We start from the raw sequence: 27,496 nt of genomic DNA on the forward strand, positions 1-27,496 counted from the left end.
TTAAATTTTAACAGAAACACTATAAAAATAAGCTATAGCTGTATGCCGATTAAGAAGTCTTTTTTAAACGCACACAATCAACAAATTATGAACAACAAAAAAATTCCACCTAAAACCAACTGCATTTGCCCTAATAAAAATACCTGCCCTTTATCAAACCAATGCTTAACAAAAAATATTATATACCAAGCCAATATAAGTTTCAATAATCCTACTAACACTCCTGTCAACAAAAACCACACCGGTATAAGTTAAACACCATTCAAAATTAGTTATGCCAACCATATAAAATCATTTAAGATTCTAAAATACAAAAGCGAACATTTTATAATTAAAAGAATTTTGGAAATTAAAAGATGACAACTTAAACCCTTTTGATAAATGGAAAATAATTAGGAAATTCGATTACAACCCAACCATGAAGTCCTGCAAACTATGCATAAACAAAAAATATGAAATTCTATTTTCCAAAAATAAAAATCTGCTAAACAAAAAAAGTGAAATGCTATCCAAGTGCAGGCATCGAAACAAATTTCTTCTCACCCTATTCGACATGGGTGATTGATCAATTTTCTAATTAATTAAATATTGTTTGTTTTTTTGTTTTGATGTCAGAACTCATTCCATTACTTTGTTATGTTTTTTCTGTCAATTTCTGTATTTTGTATTTTTTAACGGTTTTTTCTTAATTTAAAGAATAAAATATAACTGATGATTGCCGAAGGGCATGAAACTTTATGTTCCATCACAAAGTTGTATTTTTTCAAATAATCAAACTCTTTATATATTAATACTGATCAATTTTGTAAACAATTTACTTAATATTGATCACTCTCAAACAAACAAGAGACTTTGTATCATAATCTGTACAATAAAACAACATCAATATATATATATATATATATATATATATATATATATATATATATATATATATATATATATATATATATATATATATATATATATATATATATATATATATATATATATATATATATATATATATATATATATATATATATATATATATATATATATATATATATATATATATATATATATATATATATATATATATATATATATATATATATATATATATATATATATATATATATATATATATATATATATATATATATATATATATATATATATATATATATATATATATATATATATGTATATATATGGTTTATGTTTTGTAAGTGTGTAAATATTTTTTATATATGAAGTGTTTCAAAGTTTGTTATGTTTTATAAATTTATGTGTTAATAGATTTTAAGTGGTTATTATGTTGTTTGCAAGGTTTCTTATTGTTGTGGCTTGGCTCAGTTTACAGCAAGAGTGTTGACCTTGCTAGCCAAGTAATTTACTTTTCTATAATGTGACATGGCTTCCTTGAGAGCATGAATGATGCCCATGCCAGTAAAGTTGTGTACTGGCATGATAAAACACATAAATTAAATTTGTTTGTAGTTAGTGTAATCATAAAATGTGTTGAAAAAAAATTCTTGAAAGAATGTGTCTAAAAGAAATGTTAAAAAGATATATAGTTTATTGACCTTTTTTCTTTAGAATGTTAAATATAAAATGTGGTGTTCCGCAAGGGTCAATTTTAGGACCACTCTTATTTTTAATTTATATTAATGATTTAAGCAAATCTTGTAAGTTACTAGACACTTTATTGTTTGCGGATGATACAAATTTGTTTCACGCTTGTCACGATATTAAAATGTTGTTTAATTCAGTTAACATGGAACTCATAAAACTCACAGAATGGCTTAATGCAAATAAATTATCAATTAATTTAGATAAAACAAAATATTCTTTTTTTCATCGCTTTCAGGAACACGATAAAATCCCTTTAAAACTTCCAAAACTTTATATTGGCAGTCAATTTATAAAAAGAGAATTAAAATTTATTAAAATTTTTAAGAGTACTCCTTGACGAAAACGTTACTTGGACAAATCATATACATTATCTTGAAAACATAATCTCAAGAAATATTGGCCTACTTTATAAAGCAAGACCGTTTTTGTTTTTAATCTTTTTTTTTTTGGTTTTTGGTTATTTTCTTTCATTTTTGTTTAATTGTTATATTTCTCCTTTGTTCATAGTTATCTGAATTACACAAACGTTGCTTGGTGTAACACAAATTAAAACAAACTTAAATAACTTTTTAATAAACATAAACATGCAATGAGAATAATATCTAATGTAGGCCGTTTTACTCACTCCAAAGAACTATTTATAAAGCTGAGTATACTCAATGTGTACCAAATATGTGCAAATTTATCTTTATATACTTATTTATTTAATATTTATTTCTAAGAATTTGTTATTTTACTTTTTATTGATTATTACTTTTATTGATTGATTATTGATTTTATTGATTTATTTTATTACTTTAAAAGAAATTTAAAAAAATTTTTTTTTTAAAAAAAATAAAAAAAAATTATTTATGACCCTGTAACTTTTTGTTTTTGTTTTATCTTTTTAAAAATAAAGTCTTATTTTATATATATTGGTAACATTTATATACTCTATACGAAATTATTTACTTTTTGACGGAATCATTCTCAGGGCTTGGCGATAAGACAAATTGTGTCTTCTTCTTGCCCCGGCCATCTGTATATTGGAAATATTGGTTGTATTTATATTTTTATACGACAAAAAATGAAGAGAAAAAAATATATATAAAAAAATAAAAATAGTTCAAGAAGTTTTAATATTTTCAAGTTTCTTCACTTAAAGCAAATTTAAGATTGTTTATTGAGGTTTTCTGTTATTACTTTTTTATTTACTTTATTATTGCAATTTTTGCACTAAATACATTTCAAAGTAATGGAAGGAAACTTTAGATGGATGATTGCTTTTTACCGTTTAATGCTGGCAGTACTGGCTGAGCAGAGAGGCATTGTAATCTTTTCAATTTGCTTTAATTATGAGTTATTGTCTGTAAAAAATTTATAATATTTTTAATTACTTTTTATTTTTTTATTTTTGCATTTAAATGCTTATAATACTTTGTCAATAATTAATAATAACTACTTTAAATATAACATTATTCAGTTAAAAAGATTATATCAATTTTTTTATAATTTTAGTATAAGTTCTTGATAGAAATATAATATCTTTACATTGCTAAATTATTTTAATACGTCTAATTTAAATATAACTAATATTAGAGGTTGAATAGAATTAGATTATTATATTATGCTCTGTTTTATTTGCTTACACTGTATTTTGGATAAGTTTAAGAAAACCCCAATTTCAATCAAAAATAAAAGTTTAACTTTTATTATTTTAAGTATTGTTTTAACACACTCCTTTGATGCTTAATTATATCTGATAATTTAAGAAGTAAAATTAAAAGGCTTTCTCAAAATGAAAGAAACCAGGTTAGGTGAGCTGAGATAAATCGTTGAAATGAAAGAGATAAACCTATGCTTGCTGAAATAAATAGTAATCAAAATGAAAGATATCAGGGTCTGCGAGAGCGAGGTATAATACGCATCGCATTGCAAATTTAGTTGTTATTTTATTTCTTTAGTTATATTTTGGTGCTCTACCAACTATCATATTTTCACTTTGTCTACTGTTAAAATATGTTTTTAACATAGTAAATTTTAATTGCTTAAAGTTTGCTATGTTGATCATTAGCTTATTGTTTAAAAAGAAATTAGTTTGTCGCAATCAAGGTAAGAATAATTTTATTTTCTGATCAAATTGCAAAATTTGTTTGCACCTATATAGCTGTTTTTATTTTTAATTTTGTGTAATAGGTAATTGTCTTTGCAATAAATATCTTTTCTTACAGATTTTGACTATTTTTAACAATGCTCTAGAAAAAGCAACAACAACAGGTAAATTGGTTTGTAGTGTTAATCTTTGATATTTTTACTTCTTTTATCATGCCTTACTTTTTTCTTTTTTAATGAATTTAGACATCTAACAATGCTTTTTTGGCTTATTGTAGGTTAAACAGAGGGCCCACATCTCATAAAGCACTTAAGGTGTCAGCTTAAATTTAGGGCAAAAGCTCGCCATCAACAACTCCAATCCCCCCTCCATCCCCCATTGTGCCTCTTTTTTTTAATATAGAGTGTTGATCCTTTATAAAGTAAAGAATGAGGAGAGTGGTGGAATAAAAAATACGCTGCATCTATAATTAGTATTTTTGTAGTTGGTTATAAATAATATTCTTAAATTCAAAAAAGTCAAAAACTTTTCTATCTTGTTATTTATTCTTTGAGAAATACTCTTAATTTTTCAGTTAAATATAATATAAATTTATTTTTAACTAAATTACCAGTTATTATAATTTTAGATTTGCTTCTCTAATTTAAAGTGGTGGCCGATCAGTTGGAATGTTAGCCAAGATCAGACATTTCATAAATTTGGAACACTTATGAGTATTTATCATGCCATATTTGGATCGCACCTTAGGTATGCATGTCAGATTTGGGGTAAAAAAAAAGGTCCATTAAACCAGCTAGTTTCACTTCAAAACAAAGCCCTTAAAATTATTCACTTTCAAAGTTTCCTATTTGACTATGTTTCTCTACTGTATAAATTGTCTAAAATTTTAAGGCTTAACGACAATATTACTTATTTAAATTGTTTATTTGTATGGGATTATCTTCATGATAAACTTCCAATTTCCTTCAAGAACTTTTTCCTTCAAATATGTAACAAACATTCTCACTTCCTAGGATCCTCTTCATGCAACAATATCTTTGTAGAACATACTAGGACAATAAAATTTGGCAGCGAATCAATTAAACATCAGTGCACCAATGCTTGGAACAATCTCCCTCATTCTTTTAAAACTGAAAACTGATATAATTTTCTCAATAAATTAAAAAAAACACTATTTGGATAGCTACTAGAATAATAACATCAATAAAAGCAATATATCACTGTTAATAGTCTTATTAAAAATACTCTCTCTTGTATATTTTATTTATTTTATTTTTTTTTTTAATTTTTTTATTTTTAAGAACCTTTACATTTATGTACAGCTTTTTTGTCGTCCTTGCCCAATAATTGAATGTGTATGTGCGTATGCCTGTGTGGATATATGTATGCGTGTGTGGGTATATGTATGTGTGCAAATGTGTGTATATGTGTATGTATGTGTGTTAATATGTGTGTGAATGTGTATGTATATTTATGTGCGTATGTAGATAAGTATAGATATATTTAAATATACCATTGTTATTATTATTATTATTACCTTTATTTTTATTAATATCATTATTTTTATTAATACCATTATTTTTATTGTTATTAATACCATTTTTATTATTATAGTTATTATTAATGTTATTATTGTTAACGTTATGATTTTTAGAGTTGTTATTATTTTATTCTTATGTTATTATTCATTATTATTAGGTGTTTACGCATCATTAGTAATTATACTATTTGTAAACATCCTTGAATTGTAAAAGCATGTAATTCAGAATATATTGATTGATTGATTGATATAATATATCAACGTTTAACGAACGTATTAACGTTTAATATTAACATTTTTTTCGAACGTGATAAGAAATATCTTTAAGCATTTTTTCATCGTACCCATTTTCAGTAAACACTTGAACTAAAAAATTTTAAAAACGTTCAGCAAATAAAAATGAAATTCTTCAAACTCTATTAACCTTCCTACAATTTCTTTACCATGGATATCAATAATATCTCCCAGACTTAGAAGAATATTCAGAAAAGCTGGTTACAGAACTGTTTTTAAGTCAAATGCTAACCTAAAAACACTATTAACGTCTAGAAATAAATCAAAATTAGCACGCAACAGCCAACCTGGAATCTATTTAATTAAGTGCAAATGCTCCAAAGTGTATGTTGGTGAATCAAAACTTAAAATAAGAACAAGGGTTCAATAATACCAAAAACATTTTACTGAAGGCAAGTTAAACCAGTCTGCATTAGCTTTGTATAAAGTAAATTGCGATGAGAATATTGAATGGGATAGGGCAGAAACACTTAAAGTTGAGGATAAAAAATTTGAAAGAAAAGTCCATGAAGCCTTGGAGATACAAAAACATCAATGTTCTCCAATGTACGGTGGTATGAATTTGGACAATGGACAATATGTTAAAACAAATTTTTGGACTTAATTTTTTTTTTTCATACTGAAGTAAAAGAAGCCATTATAAAGGTGATGTCAAAATTTAAAAATTTTTGTTGTTGTTTAACAGTCACAATTTTTGTAATTATCTTAATATTAATCTTAATATTAATACTAGAGAAACGTTTAATGTTTAATGTCGTTTTATTAGTTATGCTTTGAAAGAATGTCTTCTCAAAATGCATGCAGTCATTTGAGAAAGATCTCTAATGTGAGTTGAAACTTTTTTCCTTATGAAATTTAATTATTAGTTTAGATATATTACATAAAGAATCATACTAAGATAAGTAATCATCGTTAAGATCATTTTAAAAATAAAGTAAGTATATAAAATAGTTGTATATACATTTTTATTAGATAAAGTAGAAAGGATTTAAATTTTTATTAGATGAAGTATCAAGGATTTTAAGTAGAAAGGATTTTAATTTTTTAAATCGTTTATGTTTTGTTTGTTTTAGCTTTTCTTTTAGCAGTTTTATTATTTTATTTTTTAGAAGGAAAATAGGGGTATGGATGTTATTTAAAGTTATACTAATGCTATTTCCATAAAATGGTTATTACTACTTTGAAATGCTATTAACTATTTTTGTTCTTTTTAGTAAATTTAGAAAAATTAAATTAAAATTTTGTGCCAACGCTGAAATGGCATGTCACATGTTATTGTACGTAAAGGTTAAATTTTGTTATGAGGATTACAGTTCTTATGAAAAAAAAGGTAAGGAGTACTGTTTGTAAATATATATTTTGTTTACTTTAAATCTTTTTAAATTTTCTCGCGTCATTTTTAAAATTTTTGTTTGTACACGTTTATTGTTTGCATTTATGCTTTTTTGATATATATGTGTATGTGGTAATAAGTGCTTTATAGTTGTTTTATCAATGTGTTTTTATGATAATGTAAAGTGTTTTTTATTGTTTGTGTATGTGTTAATATGTTATATAATTAATTTTAAAAATGTGTTTAAATATGTATATAAGGTATATATTTAACCTTATATACATATTTAAACACATTTATTGTGTTTAAAGTTGGTACATATGTTTATATTATGTTGTTTCAAAGTGCTGTGACTTTGTAAACGTGTAGAGTAAGATTTGTCAACTTTGCCAGCCAAGTGATGTACTTATAACAGAGGGTTACACAATAGTGTTTAGTGTCAAAATTACATAATAATGTATTTTAATAACATTTTGCTTAATGTTGTTACTTAAGTTCTGTTAAATATGAATTTTATCTTACTTAAGTTATGTTATATACATTTTATATTAACTTATGGTGTGTGCTATTTTTGTGTGTTGTTGCTGTGATGTTTTTTTGTTATATTTTGATTTGATAGACATTGGACTTATCTTCATGTTGGTTTCTATTGTTAAAAGTGGTAAATAGGTAATGTTATTTAAAATCATTGCTTTTAATCATTCACTAAAGCCAATACAAATTATTTTGCCATATATACAATTTGTTTAATCTCAATTTGATTTTTTGTCTTTAGCACTGTTTACTATATGATTATGCTATAAATATTTTGGAATCATGATGTTCCAGCATAAATTGTTTTGTAAAAGCTAACATGAAATAATAATATTTTACAACTACTACTCTGTTAAATCACAACAGCTTTTCTATATAAAGTGCATTGATTTTCATTTTTTGTATGTAATGTTTTTCTTCTTTATTTACTTATTCATTTACAGAATTTTAGATTTATCAGATGATGTATTAATGTGGTATAGAAGAACGATATATTGTAAAGTTTTGTGAATTTTTGAAAAAACGTTTGCTAATAATTTTTTTGAAGAAATAATTTTTAAGTTTGCAACAAAGGGTTTGAACGTTTTTTTTTTATTTTTTCTTTGTTAGCAGTATGTTTATTATTAGAATTGCATTTTTTTAATAATTTTTTTAAATTATTATTTGCTAAGATAATTTTTTTCAAACATCTCCTAGCTGATATATATATATATATATATATATTTTTAAAGTCATAAGATTATTTTTATTATTTGTGTGTGCTATTTAGAGTAGGAAAAAAATTATATAGGAAAGATAGCAATCTTCAGGATTCGCTTAAGATTTTTTGTTACTACTTTCAATTAAAAGTGAAGTTTAAATGGATGATATTAGGCTAGAAGCAGATATTAGTTTAGAAAATGGAAATGTTAATAGGCAAGTTGTTTGTGGCACAAATGAAAGAGATAGACTTAGGCGAGATGAAATTATTAATGGACAAAATGCTGCTCTGCAAGCAGCATAATCAATTGGTTCACAACCCTGAACGTGCTACATTGGTTAGAAATCATGTTACATTATCTCAGTATTACAATTATAAACTTTCAGTTAGACAATTTTTTTCTTCACTCTTTTATGGCAAAAAACATATACGCATCAACAGCATATTGCTGTTTCAGCAGTGAGCAGTATGATGTCTTACACGAACATGTAAACAACCTTAAAAATGATCGTAATGTTAGACCAGGGCATGTTGTAGTTTTGACATCAACTTATGTAGACTTTAAAAGAAACCTTTGAAGATGCTATGGCTATAATTAAAATGTATGGTAAACCAGATCTATTTATTACTTTCAATTGCAACCCAAAATTGCGAGATATAACTTAAAATTTATATCCAGGTCAGAAATCAAATGATAGACCAGACTTGGTTATTCGAGTATTTAAACTTTGCAAATGATGATAAGTTTGAAACAGCTCATGATATCAATAATTTAATATCTCCAGAAATTCCAGATCCGATTGTTAATCGAGACCTTTATGACGTCGTTAAAACTTGCAAGATTCACAGTCCATGCGGCATACTGAACCCAAATTCTCCCTGCATAAAAGATGGGGTGTGCAGCAAAAACTATGCTAAAGAATTTAATGCTAAGACAGTAGCAGTTCATAATGGTTATCCACGCTATAGATGTTGTGATAATAATTTGGTTATCAATATTAAAGGTAACAATGTAGATAACTGCTGGGTGGTACCTTACAATCCATTGTTATCAAAGAAATATCAAGCTCACAATAATGTTGATGCTTGCATGTCTGTTAAGGCTGTTAAATATTTGTACAAATATATATACAAGGATCACGACTGTGCCAATATTTTAATAAATGAACAAATTAATCATGATGAAATAAAAACTCTTTTTTAGATTGTTGTTATGTAAGTGCACCTGAAGCATTGTGGCGAATTTTCGAGTATCCAATAAGTCATATGTCACACACTAATACACGCCTTAAAGTTCATCTACCTGAAAATCAATTATTGTAGTTTAGAGAAGGAGCAGAACAAATGGCTTTAGATTGTGCAGCTCAACGTGATACGCACCTAACGGCATGGTTTAAGTTAAATACTGAAAATGAAAGAGCACATTGCTATTCGTATGTAGACATTCCTTATTACTTTATATTTGATGATAAACATTGTAAATGGAAGGTTAGACAAAGAGGTGGTAATAAGGTGATAGTAAGAATGTATAAAATTAATCCAACTGAAGAATTGTTTTTTCTTAGACTGTTACTTTTGCAAGCAAAAGGTGCAACATCGTGGAAGGATGTGCGTACTGTTAATGGTATTGTCCTTGAAACATTTCGTGAAGCATGTGTTTTGAAAGTTTTGTTGCAAGATGACACTGAATGGCAGAATACTCTTTCTGAGGCGGTTTTAACACGTATGCCAAAGCAAATTAAACAGTTGTTTTCAATTATTTTGACCTTTTGTGAACCTGACAATCCTTTGCATCTCTGGGAATACATACAAACCTTTTATGATGGAAGAGCTCATTCACTTCTAATAGCTGAACAAGCTACTTTTCATCAAATTGAAAAGATTATAAATCAAAATGGTAAAATGCTGGCTGATTACAATCTGCCAGTTATTGATGAGTTTATGCGCCTAAATCTAGAAAATTTTGATGAAAATGTTCAACAATCAATTGACAAAGCCAACCAAATGAGACTGTTGCTTAATGTCAATTAATTAAATGTATGTAATGCTATCCTTGCTGCACTGAATGAGCAACCAAGTGTAGAAAATCAACATTCTAGATTGTTTTTCATGGATGGACCTGCTGGTAGTAGAAAAACCTTTACTTATAATTATTTGATTGCTGAAACCATAAGTAGGGGCTTTAAATCTGCTACAGCTGCATGGACTGGCATAGCAGCAACTCTTCTTACAAATGGATCTACATTGCATGGCTTATTCAAACTTCCTGTTCCAATATTGGATAATAGCACGTGTAATGTAACTCCTAACTCTTATACACGTGCATTTTTTAAGACAAGTTAGTTTGTTTTTGTTTGATGAAACATCCATGATACCTAAACATGCCTTAAATGCAATTGATAGGTTATTAAAAGATATTTGCAACAACAACTTTCCGTTCTGAGGAAAAATCATTTTTTTTTTGTGGTGACTTCAGGCAAATTCTGCCTGTTGTGAAAAGAGGACAACCAGCTGAAATAGTAGAATCGCATATAAAATGTTCTTTGCATTGGCAATGGGTGCAGAAGTTTGCATTAACTGAAAATATGAGAGTGCAAGATGGGGAGTGCAAGATGGAAGGTGAATTTTCCCAGTGGCTACTAAAACTTGGGAATGGAACTATACCTGTCAAAAGTCCTTTTAAAGGATGCATTGAAATACCAAATCAGTGCATTATTAGAGAAAATGAATCGATTGTTGAAAAGATTTTTGGAGATGCTGATCAAAATGATTATTCTAAACGTGTAATTTTAACACCAACTAATGTTGATTCATTATCAATCAATGAAGAAGTGCTTGAATGTCTGCCGGGTGAGGTCAAAATTTATTTAAGTGCTGATCAAATTGAGACTGATGACCTTAATGAAAGAAATAACTCCTGTTGAGTTTTTGAACAGCTTAATTCTTTCAGGTATGCCACCTCATTGTTTAAAATTGAAAATTGGTTGTTTAATTATGCTACTTAGAAATTTAGATCTCAAAGATGGGTTATGCAATGGTACTCGAATGAAAGTTTGTGCTCTTCAAAATAATTATATTGATGCAGAGATTTTGACAGGTGTTTCTGGTGGTAAATGGGTTTTTGTTCCTCGAATTCAGTTGGCTCCATCAGATTCTAATATACCTTTTGTTCTGAAATGTCGTCAGTTTCCTGTCAGATTGGCTTATTCAATGACAATTAATAAAAGTCAAGGTCAAACATTTGATAGAGTTGGGGTATATCTCAAAAAACCGTGTTTCTCTCATGGTCAACTATATGTTGCATGTTCAAGAACTAGAGTATTTAATAGTTTGTTTTTCAAAATTGATAAACATCTCATTCAGGGTATGGTAGGTGAAAAGTGTTACACAAATAATGTTATATTTTCTAAGGTTCTTAATTTATAGTCTTTAGATTTTCATTTCGAAAATTTACTGTTTGTAGGTTGTGAGTACTTGTATGTATAACTTTATTTATTATTTTAATTTTTTTTTTTCATAGTTTTTGATAAATATATGTCATTTAATATTGTTATAAAATGTGTTTACATGTGTTATATAAAACCATATTTGTTTATAGTTGTATATATTTTAAAATTATGTTGTTTCCATGTTTTCAAAGTTGTGTCACTTGGGATTATGTTGAGCAAGATTGATAACCTTGCCAGCCAAGCGGTGTACTTATAGCAGAGGTGTGACTTGGCAGCATTTAGTGCCAGGCGGTGTTACTGCTTTAGGGCTAGGTTGTGTTGTCTAGCCTTTTTTTAATTATTCTGGAAACACGTAATGTCTGTTAATGTTTAGCGTAATGTGTATGAGAGAGTATGCAACCTTGATCTTTTAATCTAAGGCGTTTTAATGTCCTAAATTTGAAGTAATTGATTAACTAATATTGAATATAAAAGCAAATATACTTTTCTGTATTTATATGTTTAGTAAAAAGATAAATATAGTTAACTTTAAATTGGTTTTCGAATTTTGTCTTTCATATTTTAAATTGGTTTGTTATTTTCGCTGGATTTTAGGATCAAGGGTGTTAATATTCTATTGTTATGTGTTGTTGTTGTGATGTTTTGTGTTGATAGACTGCTTGGCTTACCTTGACGTTGATGCTTATTGTTAAAAATGAATAATTGGTAGTTTCATTATTGGAACTTACTGCTTTTATTTATTTACTAAAAGCCAAGACAACATTTAGCTAAAAATGCAATTTATAACTTAATTTGATTTTTTTTTTTTTTAGTATTGTTAATTTTTTTTTTAGTATTGTTAATTTTTTTTTTAGTATTGTTACATTTTCGATAAATGTTTATATTAACTTAAATTATATTAACGAAAATTTTCGTAAATTAATTCAATCCAGAAAGATTAAATATTTATTTTAATATTGAAGTAATTAAAGAGGTTTAAGATAGAATCGACTTCAATATTTGTTTTGCTATTCTGTTTAGATGACAGCAGTATTATTGGAGAAAGTAAGTTAAAAAGCATTTTTACTTTTTAAAATGGAAAAAAATACTTTTTAATATATCTGTTTTTTTTAAGTAGGTTTAAAATTTCAGGTTTTTAAAATCTTGTATATTATAATCTTAAATATTTTTTAATTACTTAAAAAATATATTTTTGTTAAATTACACCAGGTTGTAGAAAATAGTTATAGTTTAATGACAAAGTTGTAGACTGTTAGAGCAGATTAAATAGATCAAAGATTTATTTAATCTACTTAATAACTTACTACCAAAGTGAAAATTTACTATCAATTGTTTGTTTGTTTTTCTGTTTAGTTGAAAATAATGAAGAGAGAGGTAGTAAGTTTAAAAGGATTTTTATTTTTTATAAAGTAACTAAAATGTTTTTTAAAATATTGTTGATGACTTTAAAGTAAAAAAGTAGGTTTTTATTATTTTATACAATAAGCCCAAGAACTTAGGTCCTACTTAAAATTATATCGTCAATAATAAAGAGAAGAAATTTATAATTCTCAGTAAGGCAGCTTTTTATTATTTTATATCAAGTTAGTTTAATTAAGATTTATTTTCTTTAGTTGATCAAGAGAGATCTAATAAAGGTATTAGTTACATTAGTTGAGTGAATTTATTTTTAAAAAGTTAAGTCGATAATTTAATGTCTATACATTTAAGTGCTTTTATTGTTTAGACACAGAATTGAAGACTGAATTAAGTCAGTGTTTTTGCTATTAGATATTTGTTAATAGGAATTTTTTTATTTGTACTGTAACTGGAATTTTAAAACTTCAAGTACTTAAGCTTTATTTTATTTTTTCTTTTAGGAGAGTTGGAAAAAAAACTTACATATTTTTTTTAAATTTGTTATACACATGTTTGATTGTAAATTAACTTTTTTTTGTTTGAAACGTATTTGTACTCAATTGCTTAGTTATTTATAATAAATTTATTTAGTTGTGTGCATTTAACGTTTTAAAGACAATTTCCTTTTTTAACGAAACATGTATCAAGGGGATACCAAAAAATTAATAACTCATGAATAATTTACCTTCAATTCATATTAATCTTATTAATTAAAGTTCATGAATTAAAAAATATAACAAGAATTTAGCTTTACTTTTTCGTCAATATAAAGCATGATGAAGTGTTATTTTTTGTGTCAGTAACTAAAAACGTATTGCGTTCAACTTAGTAATGTCGAGGAAAATGGTTCTGCCTTACACTGATATCACCTGTCAGTTGTAAATTACTCAACTTTAAATTGTGGAAAACAGCCACTATAAATTAAGTAACAGACCGACCATAACCTGTATTACGGGTTTCTTTCTGCTAGTATTATATTATTTGCTGATGATGCCGGTGTCTATAATCCGGCGAAAATTTCAAATAAGTTATTTAGTATTGAGAGAATTCAAATTATCTGATGTTTTAAATTAGTTAATATATATATATACACTCTCGTACAAGATGTCAACATTTAAATCATATATATATTTATATATAAATGTATTATTTTACATTTATATGTGTCCCAGATATATATTACATCAGTTACAGTGCAGGGACTTCCGGAATAGCGGACGCTTTTTTATAACGAATTATATAAGTAAATTTTAAAAAAAGAAAGATAAAGAAAAAAAAAAGAAAAATAAGTAAAATAAGAAAAATAAATAAAATAAGAAAAATAAAATTAAAGAGAATGAAGAAAAGAAAGAGAAAGAAATAAAAAAGCAAAAACTAAAAAAAAAAATTAAAAGCCAAATCAAACAAATTAACAAAAAAAAAATGAGATATGAAAAAAGAAAGACAAAAAGCCATAGTTAAATGAAAAAAAACGTTCGAAAATGGAAAGTAATTAAAAAGAATTAAAATAAAATAAAAAAATTTCTCCCCTTTTGAAGAAAGCAAAAAGAATATTTTTTAAATTTTATTATTTTTGAAAGACTATATGTGTTTGTTTGATAACTTACTTTTTTATTTTATTATCTTCATTTATTATGAAAACTCTATACTTTTCGTGACTAAATGTTTGTTTGTGTGTGTGTGTGTGTGTGTGTGTGTGTGTGTGTGTGTGTGTGTGTGTGTGTGTGTGTGTGTGTGTGTGTGTGTAGGTGACACGTTTATTTATTGTTATTTTTTGATGAAATATTTATACTACTTTAATGTATATGATTATTGATATTAATATTATTATATTTATTAAATCATTGTTACTTTTTTTTTGCAGTAATTGTTTTAGTTACGTGGTAGGTTGTTACATTTTGTCAGTACATAACTGTTTGTAACTTTCCTGTCTATGCATTATATTCAATTGTTGTTTTAAAATTGATATTGATTTATTATCATATAATTTTCTTATTATTCTTATAATTTATCATCATTATTATTATCATTATTATTTGTATTATTAATGCTATTTCATGGTATATACTTAAGATTAGTTTTAACTATTTGTAAATGACCTCGATTGTATGATTTTTTTATCGAAAAATATATTGATATATAGACACATTATAAACATACTTTATTGAACATAAAACTATTCAATTGAACTTAATATTGGGAATTTTTTTTTCCCCTTTAAACTAAAAGTTTTATTGCAACACCTTACAGCTCATTTAAATGTAGCCACATACAAACAAATATTATGCTAATGTTCCCAATATTATTCCCAATATTAATTCACTTTGCTATGACATCGCAAATGGATGAAGCATTTTTTTAACGGTGAAAAGTAAAAGAGCAAAATAAAAGAGCAGGTAAAATAAACGAGCAAAAGAAAAATAAATAAAAATTGTTTAGAATAGAAAATTTGAAAAATAAAAAAAATAAAGTTAAAACAATGAAAATATTAAAGAATAAAAATTGAAGAAAAATATCAAATAAACAGTAGAACAAAACGCTAAGTTAAAAGAATAAAAATGTTCGCGACAAATTCGAAAATAACGTTATTAAAAGAAAACAAAAATAACATTTTTTAAGTTTTATTCATTTATGTTATTTGGATTGCTTATATTATCCTGTAGTTTTGTGTACTGTTTACAATGCCGTCTGATTATGTGTACTTTTTACACATAATCAGACGGTATTTTTGTTTATACTGTTGTGTAATATTGTGCATAATTTATATTGACGTGAACATTTGTATATTATTTATGTTGACGAATATTTTTTTTGTGATCTTTAGCTTATTATTTTTATTATTGTTGCTTTTTATGTTTGTTGCTATTATTAAAGTTTTTTTTTTTTTGTCTCATAATATTTTAAAATATTCTTTTGTTTTCTTTTTTATTTTCTATCATCATTCTGATCGTCAAACGTTGTGTTATCTCATTCATTTGTTATTTCTCATGTCAGTTAAACTGGCTTTTTTAAATATTATTGTTCTTCTTTTAATTTTGCTTTGATCTCTTTTGGTCGCTATCTGTATTACTAATTTTTGCTTTATTTGTTTATTTTATTAAGGTATCACTCCAATGACTAGATTTTAACTGTGCAAGTGGCGCCGATCCTAGTTTTGTAAAATTATAAATAAGTTTGTAACTTGTTCAATTTTATTGGTAAATAAATGAATTTTTAAAAAAATGTGCAAACGGATTTCTTTTGCTGTCATAACTTAAATCTTAACTACTTCCTTTACGGAAGTAATTATATTAAAAAACTACTTTTTATTGAACTTTAACAAAAAGTAGTAGGGGAGTTGGGGGCTCTTTAATCTATGGGGCAGCTTGATCTTTTAGCGCTACATCATCTATTTATAATTATATATGCGTGATGTCTTAAGTTACTATCAGCATATACAGCATATACTATACTGCATATACTTCTGGCTATTTATTTTTGTTGTTGTTTTGTCAAAAAATCGATTTTACGAATTTTAAGAAATAAAAGTTTGATTTTCACGATAAATGGGAAATTTGATAAACAGGAGAATTATTCATATATTTTTATTACTATTTTAAATATTTGTAAAATATCAACTGCAGTCACTTGGTATTTCATTGACGCATATTTTATGGTATGATTTCGCCGTTGAATGTTATTTATGAGCGAGATACAGCCATTATTACATGATGTATACCTAAAGGGGTTCCTTGATCTCTCTTACACGGAGCTGGTTGATCTGAGGATCAAGGTGTCCCATACTAAAACTTTGATACGTATAATTTGTTGTATTTAATTACATTCGAATAACTATTGAAATGCATTCGTTGCACAAAGAAAAAATATTTCCATTTGCTAGATAAATAAAATTAATAATAAAAAATAAAAAAGTAAATTATTTTAACAAGATATAGTAATAATACTCGATTTAATTTTGTTAAATTTTTGATAGACATAAACATGTATCAGCTGCCGCTGGGTTTGAAACTGTCAATACGAAAGATCAAACATTTAAAGAAGATAATTGCGAACAAGAGTAATTTTTTGTCTTACGTTTTCCATGCCGTTCTCATTGAAGAAAAAGATCATGCTGTTGACCAGTGATGCACGCTTGGTGTCGGGGTTCGATACCCGTGCGTAGCAGACGCTTGGTCAATTTATTCTGAGCGTCTGTATTTGTAAGTAGCTGCTAAATTTATGTCACTGTTTCTCGTTCATTTAGTTTGACGTTGTTTTTCTTCATGTTTAGTTAATTAATACTGCTTCATTGATTGATTGACTGAATTAGTATTATTACTTATGTTCTTTTGTTATGTTACTGCATTTTTGTGACGAATATATATATATATATATATATATATATATATATATATATATATATATATATAAATATATAACTATTGTATCATATTCTAAAAACGTTTATGATTTTTTTTCAAAACTTCAGATTTGGTGTTGACTGAAAATGGTTAGAAATAGAATTCGGAAGACAGATAGAAGAATGGTATCTCCCGAAACAATGAGAGCAGCTGTGGATGAAGTTTTATTGAAAAACAGGCCTAACAATGAAGTTGCTTGAGAGTTTGGCATTGATCGTATGACATTGAAAAGATATGTTAAAGTGCAAAAACTTAATCCGGGTGTTACATTTAAACCAAGATTTAATACGCAACAGGTCTTCACAGAAGAAGAAGACTGCTTATCAAATTATTTGCTTCAAGCTTCGAAGATGAACTATGGCCTTTCAACGAAAACAATGCGCCAATTAGCATATGAAATGACTGTTGCTAATAATAAAGTTTGTCCGGATTCATGGATTAAGAACAAAGTGGCAGGCATCGATTGGTTACAGAGCTTTATGAAAAGAAAACTACAATTATCTTTACGAGCTCCAGAAGCCACCAGCTTTGCAAGAGCAACAGGTTTCAACAGATTCACCGTTAGTGAATTTTTTCGGAATCTCTGGGAGATTCCGGTAGTGCGAGAACGTGATCAGTTTGGTCCAGAAAGCATTTACAATGTGGACGAAACAGGAATAACAACCGTACAAAAACCTGTTAAGGTTATTGTTAGTAAAGGTGTCAAACAAGTAGGTAGCATAACATCTGCAGAATCAGGAACTCTCATGACAGCTTGCTGTGTGATTAAATACGATCAGCAATTTGATACCACCACTGTTCGTTTTTTCGAGGGTGAAGTTTCAAGATTTTATGATTGAAGATGGTCCAGCCGGATGCGTAAAATTTGCTAATCCATCTGGTTGGATGACATCAGATATCTTTGTCGAGTGGTTGAAACGTTTTATCAAACATTCGCACGGTTTGAAAGATTCTCAAGTTCTTCTCATGCCAGACAACCACGAGAGTCATATATCTGTGACAGTCCTCGATTTGGAAAAAGAAACGGAATAACTATGCTTAGTTTTCCACCACACTACAGTCACAAGCTGCAACCGTTGGACAGATCTGTTTATGGGCTTCTGAAGAGGCATTACAATGGCGCTTGCGGCAACTGGCTAATCAGCAGTACCAGACCGATGAATATGTATAACATTGTTCCGATTGTGTGTGAAGCTTACGGTAAAGCCTTTACTAAATCAATCATTGAATCTGGATCTAATGTTGCCGGGAAACAAATAAGAAAAAAAAATGTAAAAAAATACAAGTCCAGCAGTTGAAGACGATGAACCAATGGAACTTTCCGATGATTCTGATAATATTCATCGCCTACAACCGCTTGAAAGTGAAGACAGTGAAAATGATCTTCAAACGATATCTTCTTGAATCATCAGACCTGAACTTTGACTTTGATGCACTGAATGTGAAGGATTTTGTTCTTGTTAAATTTGATAAAAAAAAAGAAAGCTATTCATTATGTTGGACAAATCTGTGAAGAAGAAAATGTGCGAATGCTAAAATATTTGAAAAGAGAAAATTTAAAATCGTATAAATTCATCTCTGTCAGTGAGTAATTGTACCAGTTTACCAGAGATGATATTGTCTGCAAGCTTCCAGATCCAATGCAGCATGGTGGCACAACTCCTGTCGGTCGACATTTGATTTTCGATTTTGAATTTTCAGTTTTTGCAAACATTTCTTAAAATTTCGTATGAAAAACCTTGTTCAATAATCTTTAAATGTGAATCTCTTGGCAGAAATTTAAAGAGCTGTGTTTTTAATAATGCTTTAATGCCAACTTGTTATTGATTTTGTAAAAAACTGTATGTAAGATAAAAGTGCCCCATAGTGCAAATCAAGGTGCCCCATACATGGGGTACCGTGATCCATTGTAGGTGATGTTATAAAGTTGAGTTCTAGCTTACTAAATATTACTTGGACCAAAATTAGCTAGTTGTTCCGAATAAAGTAATAAATATTCTTTTAAAAATAATAAAAATAGTATTGTTGTCTGCAAGGGTTTTCAAGTAATCAAACATAAACCTTAAAAACGTTAAAGGTGCCCCAATCTCCCCTATAGTCAAATAACTAAATAATAACTTATAGAAACATATACACCATGTTTACCACAAGTTATAAAAAATCTTATCATATATCTAAACAAAAAACGTCAGTATGCATGAGCAACGCAAATACTTTAAAGTTACGCCAAGGTTAAGGTAGCTTCAACTAAACATGACTTTTGTTGCTTAAATCAGGCTGAGCATTTTCTGAAGATGTTTTGTAAATAAAATAATTTGAGAGTTGAACTTACAAAAAATAAATCCTAAATTTTGTATTAGGCTGCTAAGCAAGTTTTGTGAATACAAAAATTAATAAATTTTGAACTTACGCCAAACTTGCGCTAATCTCACGCTTAAAAATGTTTTGTGAAAATACCAAGTATTTAAAGAATAGAATAGCGTACCGTTAACAACAATACCATTAACAAAACAATACCATTAAGAAAAGAAACTTTAATTTTAGATATAAAGCACTTTTCGTATAAATGTTATTAGGGGTGTTCCAGATACCACTTTTTCATTATCCGACCGGATATTAAATACCCGGATATTCAAAATTATCTGACCGGATATCCGGATAACGTAATTTAAATCCTAAAATATATATTTTATAATGACAAAATATTATCGTGATAAACCTTCAAAATAGCGAACTTTGTTTCACAACTTTTCTAAATTAATGATAACTGTGATTTTAGAGCAATATGCATTGCATGTGGAAATCAGATAAGCAGGGTGATAAAACTGGTCAGAAGTCATTTTGCACAACTCTACCGTATAATCACGCAAAAAAAATTTCATTGTAATTTGTATGAAGAGAAAAAAATATTAATACTGAATCTTCTTCAGTTGCACAAAGAAGTCCAAAACGCATTAAAATCTGATCAAGTCTCCTTTTTAAAAGCTGTTCATGGAAATGATGTTTTCTTTAATCACTCGATTATAGAAAAAAATAATGACTAAAGTTTTAAATTATTAGAAACACGAAAAGAAGTTTCCACTGCTAAAAGAGTTAACACTTAATTTACTAACACCACATGCATCCTCTGTATTTTTGGAAGATTGTTTTCATCCTTTATGAGAAAAAGCAATCAAGGCTAAATATGTTAGTTTCTCAACATTGAGGTAAAAAAATATAAATGAGTGATAAACTGATGTATTTATTGCGCATATATAATTTTATTAGTACTTTAATAATAATAATAGGGGAGTGACCTAAAACAGGCCCCTTTTTAAAAAAAGATAGAATCAACTAGCTGTAACCAACCAAAAACAACATAAAAATTTTCCGGATATTTGACCTATCTACAACTTAACATCAGAAAATTAAAGGTTTAACTATGCCTTATTTTAAGAAACAACCGTTGAACACAGAAATGCTAGGAGCCCATTTTCTGTGGAAGTAGCCTATAATCGGCCCCGTAATTTAATTTCTGAATAAAACCTGATTATTAGCCAAAAATTGACTATAACTGATTTGTTGATGATACATAATCTTCTGTTCATTATCTACATTGAAAATTGACACTCTGAATAGAGAAAAATTGACAATAATTTTAACTATAGTCAAACTAAAAAAAACTTAGCTCAATAAAACTTTAAAAGTTGTACTATTAAATATTCATTTTGCCAAAAATTAACAATAAAAAAACTATTTTTCAGATGGTTCACTTAAATTTTTATTGTCAGCCGAACAATATTCTAAAGCCAAATTTTAATAATCTCCAAATTTGTAATAATGTCCAAGTAAGAGATTTGATAGGGGCCTATCTCACCTTTGGGGCCCGTTGTGGCCCACTTTGCCTTAATAATAACAATGTTATAAAGAAACCATTAACATTAGATTATTTAAAAATAAAACATTTCTAGGTTTCTTTCAATTTTCAAATGATATTAACATGAAATATCCGGTACATAAAAAACCGGATGAAGTTATTATCCGGCCGAAAAACGGATGCAGAATAAAATATACCCGAGACAGCCCTAATTATTATATAAACAACCTAATAATTCTAATATTACATTAAGGAATCACACAATACGGATCGAAATAAGGATCAAGCTCAAATGAACTTGAATACATTATCAATTTAGAAAATAACTTTTTTAAATTTATTTTTAAATAAATGAAAATTCCAACTTCGAGAAAAATCAAAATTTTTTAAAACTATTAGGTTCCGAAGAAAAGCTCCGTGATATGTTGTAAGAGATCTTCCAAAATTTATATGCAAATTATGTTTATGAACAAGATCGTAATTTCTTAGGTCAAATTTTATTTGGTTTCATTGCGTATAAGTTTGAAAAGGATATAGGCATACAATTTATTTTACAGTGTACATAAAGCAAAAGATATTAAAAATATTTAGTTGATATATATTAAGAACATTCATTTCCAATAAAAGAGGTCTGGGATAAGTTTAACGGTCTTTAAAGTTTATTAATGGTGCTAGATGCTTCTGTTGGTCTAATATTTTTATTTTTAGTACTACCTCGTGCAATATCTGCATAGCTTACATTACGTTGAATAAGCGAGTAAAAAATGTTGAATTAATGCATGTCTATTTAGAAAAATTCTTACTTGTTACAATACTTCAATATTTTTTAAAACTTTGTGGCATAAAGTATCGATATGACTTTTACTTTTAAGATTTTCACCAATAAAAACACCAAGGAAATGTATAACTTTTGATTGCTTTATTATTACTACATTAAACTGCCCAATTTTTGAATCACCAATACATTTGGCTAGGATGCTTCTAACGAAATAAATATTATTAAACCCTGTAAAAATAAAGGACTTTTTTACACATTTTGTTTGTGTCATCATCACCATTTATTTTTGTAAAGCAGCACGTGATATATTCAGATGCTTTTATTTCAACTTCTTATGGTCTTGATTTATATTTTTTCAAAACTCATTTATACTAAAAGAACTATAAGCATATCAAGTTTGAAAATAAAAGAATGTTTTCCAGACTTTTTATGAATTTTTTATGAAATGTATTTTCATTTCCAGACTTGATATGAAGAATGTATTTTCAAATGCGGTATAGTATATAATGCGTATGAAGAATGTATTTTCAAATGCGGTGAGATTATTGACTTTTTTCGCTACACAATCATGGCTCATATGTTTGGACAAACTATTGTTGCCTAATTTATATATGCATAAATAATATTAGATAAAGTTGAAAGTCAAAATATAGGTAAATAAAAACATAAATAGTTTACAATGCCCAAAGAAAACAACGGTTCCAATTAAGAACAGACATTTCTTTGATTAGAAAACAATCGCCGAACGTGCATTGGATCTCTCGATTTGCAAAAAACCATAATTTTCTATGTCCGTGCTGAAAAAATAGAAAATAATTCCTTTATTAGTTCTAAAATCTACTGCGTTTAGTTTATTGCACACTATTGGTATCTTTATCAACATCAGCTTTTTTTAACATATTATTGAGGATGAGAAAATTAAACCTAGTGACTAAAAACATAATCACTGATAGCCGACTTCATTCTTTTGCAAATGCAAAAAAACTTACAAAGGCATTAATAACCGAAAGATTTGGAGTATTGCTTCAAGCCACTGTTATGCTTAACGTAAGCTAATTCACTGAATTGAATACATCTTTAGAGATTGATAATAACAAATTTGCTAGGGAGAGGTATCGAACCATGGAAGAGCTTAAACTTGAGAGTTCGAAAATTAATAATAATTATATATCAAGTCTTTCCTTTAAAGGACAACGTGACAAAATATTTTCAACAGGAAAGAAGGTTGATAAATACTATCAAAGAGCATTTGTAGAGGAATTATGATACATCAATTTCTGAAAAAATGTCTACCCTTTGCTGAAGCCTTTGCCCGTAGGTTAAAACCACGTTTTTGTTTTGTGGTGATAAAACTGTGATAAAACTGTCATAAAACTGATAAAACTGTTGTAAATAATGGAGTTTACAGTTGTCTCGAACCGAAGATTAGCAAAAAGCAGTAGAATGGGCAGTATGTCAACTACATTTTAACGATTTTTTTCTCCACTATCTATTCAAGAACTTCAATAGTTCCACTTCATGACGTACTTTCTACACTGGTTATGAAAAGAAACTGAACTCAAACCACTGCGCCAAGGCCGCACATAATGATGTTATTTAATAAATTGATGTTTATTATCACAAAACAAATATTTTGAGACAAAGTATAATTGCTAGCATACGGAGACCAAGCAGTAATAAATGGTAGTGAGCTGTATGAATAATTGCCGATAAAATGTTGTATCTGCCAACAGTAATAAAAAAACGCCTCGTTACTGAGACTTTCTTTTTGTTGTTGAAATAAAACAAACCTGGTTTAAAATTTTGTGGTTGTCAAAATAAAAAATCACCAATAAAAAGTCTTAACAGAAATTTTTCAGACCTGAACTGCAAAATCTATTACCGCCAGACATCAAGCTGAAATAAAAAGTCTGAAATTTTTCAATTTGTTTTTGTTGTATAAAAAATAAAATGGATATAAAGAAAACTGTGTACTGTGTATTTTCTAAATGTTTGTTTTCATGTGTGTATTTTCTAAATAATAAGCTTAACATAATAATATAATATTTATTGACGATATTTTAATGTCTCTAGTTATCGAATCGTATTAAAACTTACTAAATCAAAATGGAAGTTATAAGTGAAGGTTATTGATTTTTTTAGTGATAGACCATGTCCATGTATATAATATCCAAGTATTTTTGCTTTGAAAAGCAATCTTTTTTGATTGTTAATTTTTTTAAGCAAGGAAGCGCTGTTTGTGTTCACTTTGTCTTTGACCTGCTAATCCTTTAGAAAAAGTGAAATTTTTTTTCATTTTTAATGAAAAACTTCACTTATTGAACACTTTGATTTTTTTAAGAAATGTTGTGGTTATGGATCAATATATATAGATAATATATAACTGATTGATATACTTATGATATATGATGATATATACCTGATTTCTCGATTGTTATTATTTAGGAATTTTATACAATTTTAATTTTCAAATTATAAAAACTTTAAGTTTTTCAAAACTTATTTTCTTACCTTAAACTTGCATCCAATATTTAAATATTGACATGGAATAATTGTATTAGCGCAACTATCAGTAATATGGGAAGACATCTATGAAAAGTTTCAAAGATAAAGTTTTTACCCAAGTAAATTAAATGTTCAGTAAACACATGACGTTTAAAAGACGTGTTAAAGACGTGTTAAACATGTCTAGAAGTAAAAAGACGTTGTTTAGACGTTTTAAACGAGTCAAGTGTTCACTTCGGTAAAAAAAGGACACTTTGAATATAAAACAGCTATTTCAATTTTAAATCAAACCTCTTTACGCATAATTTTCATGCCACATTGATTTACACAACAAAGAGGTAAACATTCGCAATTTTTTTCATGAATCTAAACATAAATTCACGAGAAAATTTAATTTTTACTTTGATTTTATTAAAATTGACATTTCTTTTAGCACATTCATCAGTAAACATTATCTTCATCATTACCATCATCATTGTCATCATTATCATAAGGGCCGTCCCGAAGAGACGCGTCGGAGGTGTCTCACCCCCCTTCCTTTCTCAACGAAAATTTTATTTAAAAGTTAGTAGGAAAATTTGGACATTGGAGTAGGAAAATAATAGCCATCAAGGATCTTTTTTTTTTGCTAATATCTTAGTTAGCAAATCTTTTTTCTAAGCTTTAAATGGCAAAGAACAGACACGTCAACCCCTTCCCCTAACCCCTTATCAAGAACTCTTTGGGAAGGCCCTATTCTATTCTACTATTACCATCTCTAATTACCATCAAATTCTTGAGGTTTTATTACTAATAGCATATATTATTTTATTAGGGGTGTTCTGAAACAAAATATTTGAGAATCGTAAAAACTAAATAAATATAAAACATATTTTACATTTAAAATCACATTTAAACCTTATCTTTTAAAATATGTATTTATGTTTATTGTATATTTTTTATTATTATTATTTGTTGTTAATATTGGTGGTGTTTTTTCTATTGTCAAATATATTTGTAATTACTTATATAACGCCCTTTCAATAAAAACTGAAAACTAAATTTCTTTTATTAAAATAATAAAGCCATTTACTATTTTTATTTAATACTCAAAAAAAACTTTTTCCTACGTCTACCGCCTAACGTTTTTTAAGCATATTAACCAACTTTAAAAGTCTAATATGTCTAAACACACCTTGTTATTATTATTATTTTTTTAATACATAACGCAATACTTTTAATTCTCAAGATTTTTTTGCTTTTTGCATGCAATTTTTTATTGCGATATTGATATTCATTAAACATGCATTTGGTAAAATAAATTGAATTATGCGCAGAACATCGTACATAGCTATAGTAAGACGTCACTTGAAAAATGATATACTAGTATGGTCACCATATTTGAAAAAATATTTAGAAATACTCAAAAAGATTTAGCACCGCTGCACACGTTTATGGACATTAATACAGTTCGAGATTAAAATTATTTCATTTAACAACTCTCGAAATAAGACGCGTTAGAATCGATTTAACTGTAATCTTTACATTTTTCAAAGGAACAAATATTAATAAAAATTAAAAATTGCTAAGTTTCAAAAAAGCACTAGAGGTCATGCATTAATATCCCAAAAAACTTGTAAAAGTTGTCGTCAATGGCATAACTGTCTACTAAACCGCATTTGAAACGTTTAAAATTTTTTACAAAACGTTTGAAATCTCTCACAAAAAAGAATAATTTAATAGCAAACGTCATCAAAAGATAAATTTTAAATGCATGATAGTTTGTAAATAGTTCAGTGCTGATAAAGTGGGATTTAGTATTCTAACTCAATTGTTTGCTTAGTAACTTAGGCAACAAATTAATAATAATAATAAAAATAACAACTACAGGTAACATGCGAAAAGCATAGAAAACTTAAATCTAACCACCATATTTAACATTAAATATAACTTTATTTTTTTATTTGATATAGAATGTTTGAAAATTTTTTAAAATATATTTATCAAAAGAATTCTTTAGAATAAAAATAAATTCAGATAGGCCTTTTGTTTTTTATAATTTTTTTAAAAAGGACTTATTTTTATGTCTTCAATATAGATATATGTTCAGTTTTTTTAGTTAGTAAACTTCCTTGATGCAAATAAGTATTAATTTCGAATTTTTCTTGTAAGTATGCCTTTTTTGGAAATGTTTTATAAGCAGGCGCAGGTTTTAGAATTATCATCAGAAGCATTTAGCACGTTAAAAAAAATTTAGTTAATGTTTTACCCTTGCAGAGCGTAGGAAAAATGAATGCACTAAATATATATCAACTTATAGTTCTTTGTTTTGTGTTTTTATGTAAAATCGATTCTTCCCCAGTTTCTTTTCATAACTTGTATTTGACAAAAGTTAAAAAAAAATGCATTTTATGCATTGTTACTATCGTTAAGCAGCCATATTTTCAAACAAATTAAAGCAAGTTTTCCATTGCTTTTTGAGGACCATTTTTATGGAACAAAATAGCTTTGAAAATTTTTCTCAAGTTTTTTTGAAAAATTTTATCTTTTACCAATATAAAAAGAAATTATTATCTTTATGTTAACCGTTCTCGACGACAAGACCTAACGGTCTTCTATGAGTCCCCGCTTCCTTTTATTTTTTATCGATCTATTATTGCAAATTTTTTATTTACTTATTCTGAAAACTTTATATTTTTTACCAAAATGTTGCTTAAAATGTAATAAAGCACCACAAAAAAAAAAATATGACAAATTTAATTTAAAACTATTATTTTTTTTTTTGTTGTTTTAGTTTTAGTTTTAAATTTTTATATTCTATCAAACTGCACAAAAATTTTAACGGAAGCACTATTTAAGTAAGATATATCTGTACAAAAAATATTAAAAGAATTATGAAGAGGCCACAAATTTGCATCGGATAATAAAAACGAATTTCTTAAAGAAAAAAAATACTGAAAATTGTGATTAAAAACAAAAAGTTTACTAACTTATACATAGCAAACGCTTATCAAAAGTATT

General features: G+C 27.2%; 1 protein-coding gene and 1 long non-coding RNA gene across 4 annotated transcripts in view; one reads left to right on the plus strand and one right to left on the minus strand.

Annotated features, from left to right (window-relative positions):
• The window catches only part of LOC136083950 (TNF receptor-associated factor 5-like), a 102,233-nt gene that overhangs the window by 19,839 nt on the left and 54,898 nt on the right, over positions 1-27,496 (minus strand). Inside the window, exons 5-6 of one of the 3 annotated variants that reach the window (XM_065803908.1) lie at positions 24,788-24,862; positions 24,503-24,580 (exon numbers count right to left, since the gene is read on the minus strand). The exons of 1 other annotated variant lie outside the window; for it this stretch is intronic. In XM_065803908.1, the coding sequence (XP_065659980.1) occupies positions 24,503-24,580; positions 24,788-24,862 (153 nt within the window). The remainder of the gene's footprint in view (positions 1-24,502; positions 24,581-24,787; positions 24,863-27,496) is intronic. One more of the 3 variants, XM_065803909.1, reaches the window with a different exon arrangement.
• LOC136083945 (uncharacterized) lies at positions 6,612-13,422 on the plus strand. Its single transcript, XR_010640224.1, has 5 exons — positions 6,612-6,873; positions 12,580-12,603; positions 12,913-12,933; positions 13,173-13,196; positions 13,286-13,422. It is a non-coding gene; the product is annotated as an uncharacterized LOC136083945 (long non-coding RNA).

This window comes from Hydra vulgaris, chromosome 08, assembly GCF_038396675.1.
Source record: "Hydra vulgaris chromosome 08, alternate assembly HydraT2T_AEP".
Lineage (NCBI taxonomy): Eukaryota > Metazoa > Cnidaria > Hydrozoa > Anthoathecata > Hydridae > Hydra > Hydra vulgaris.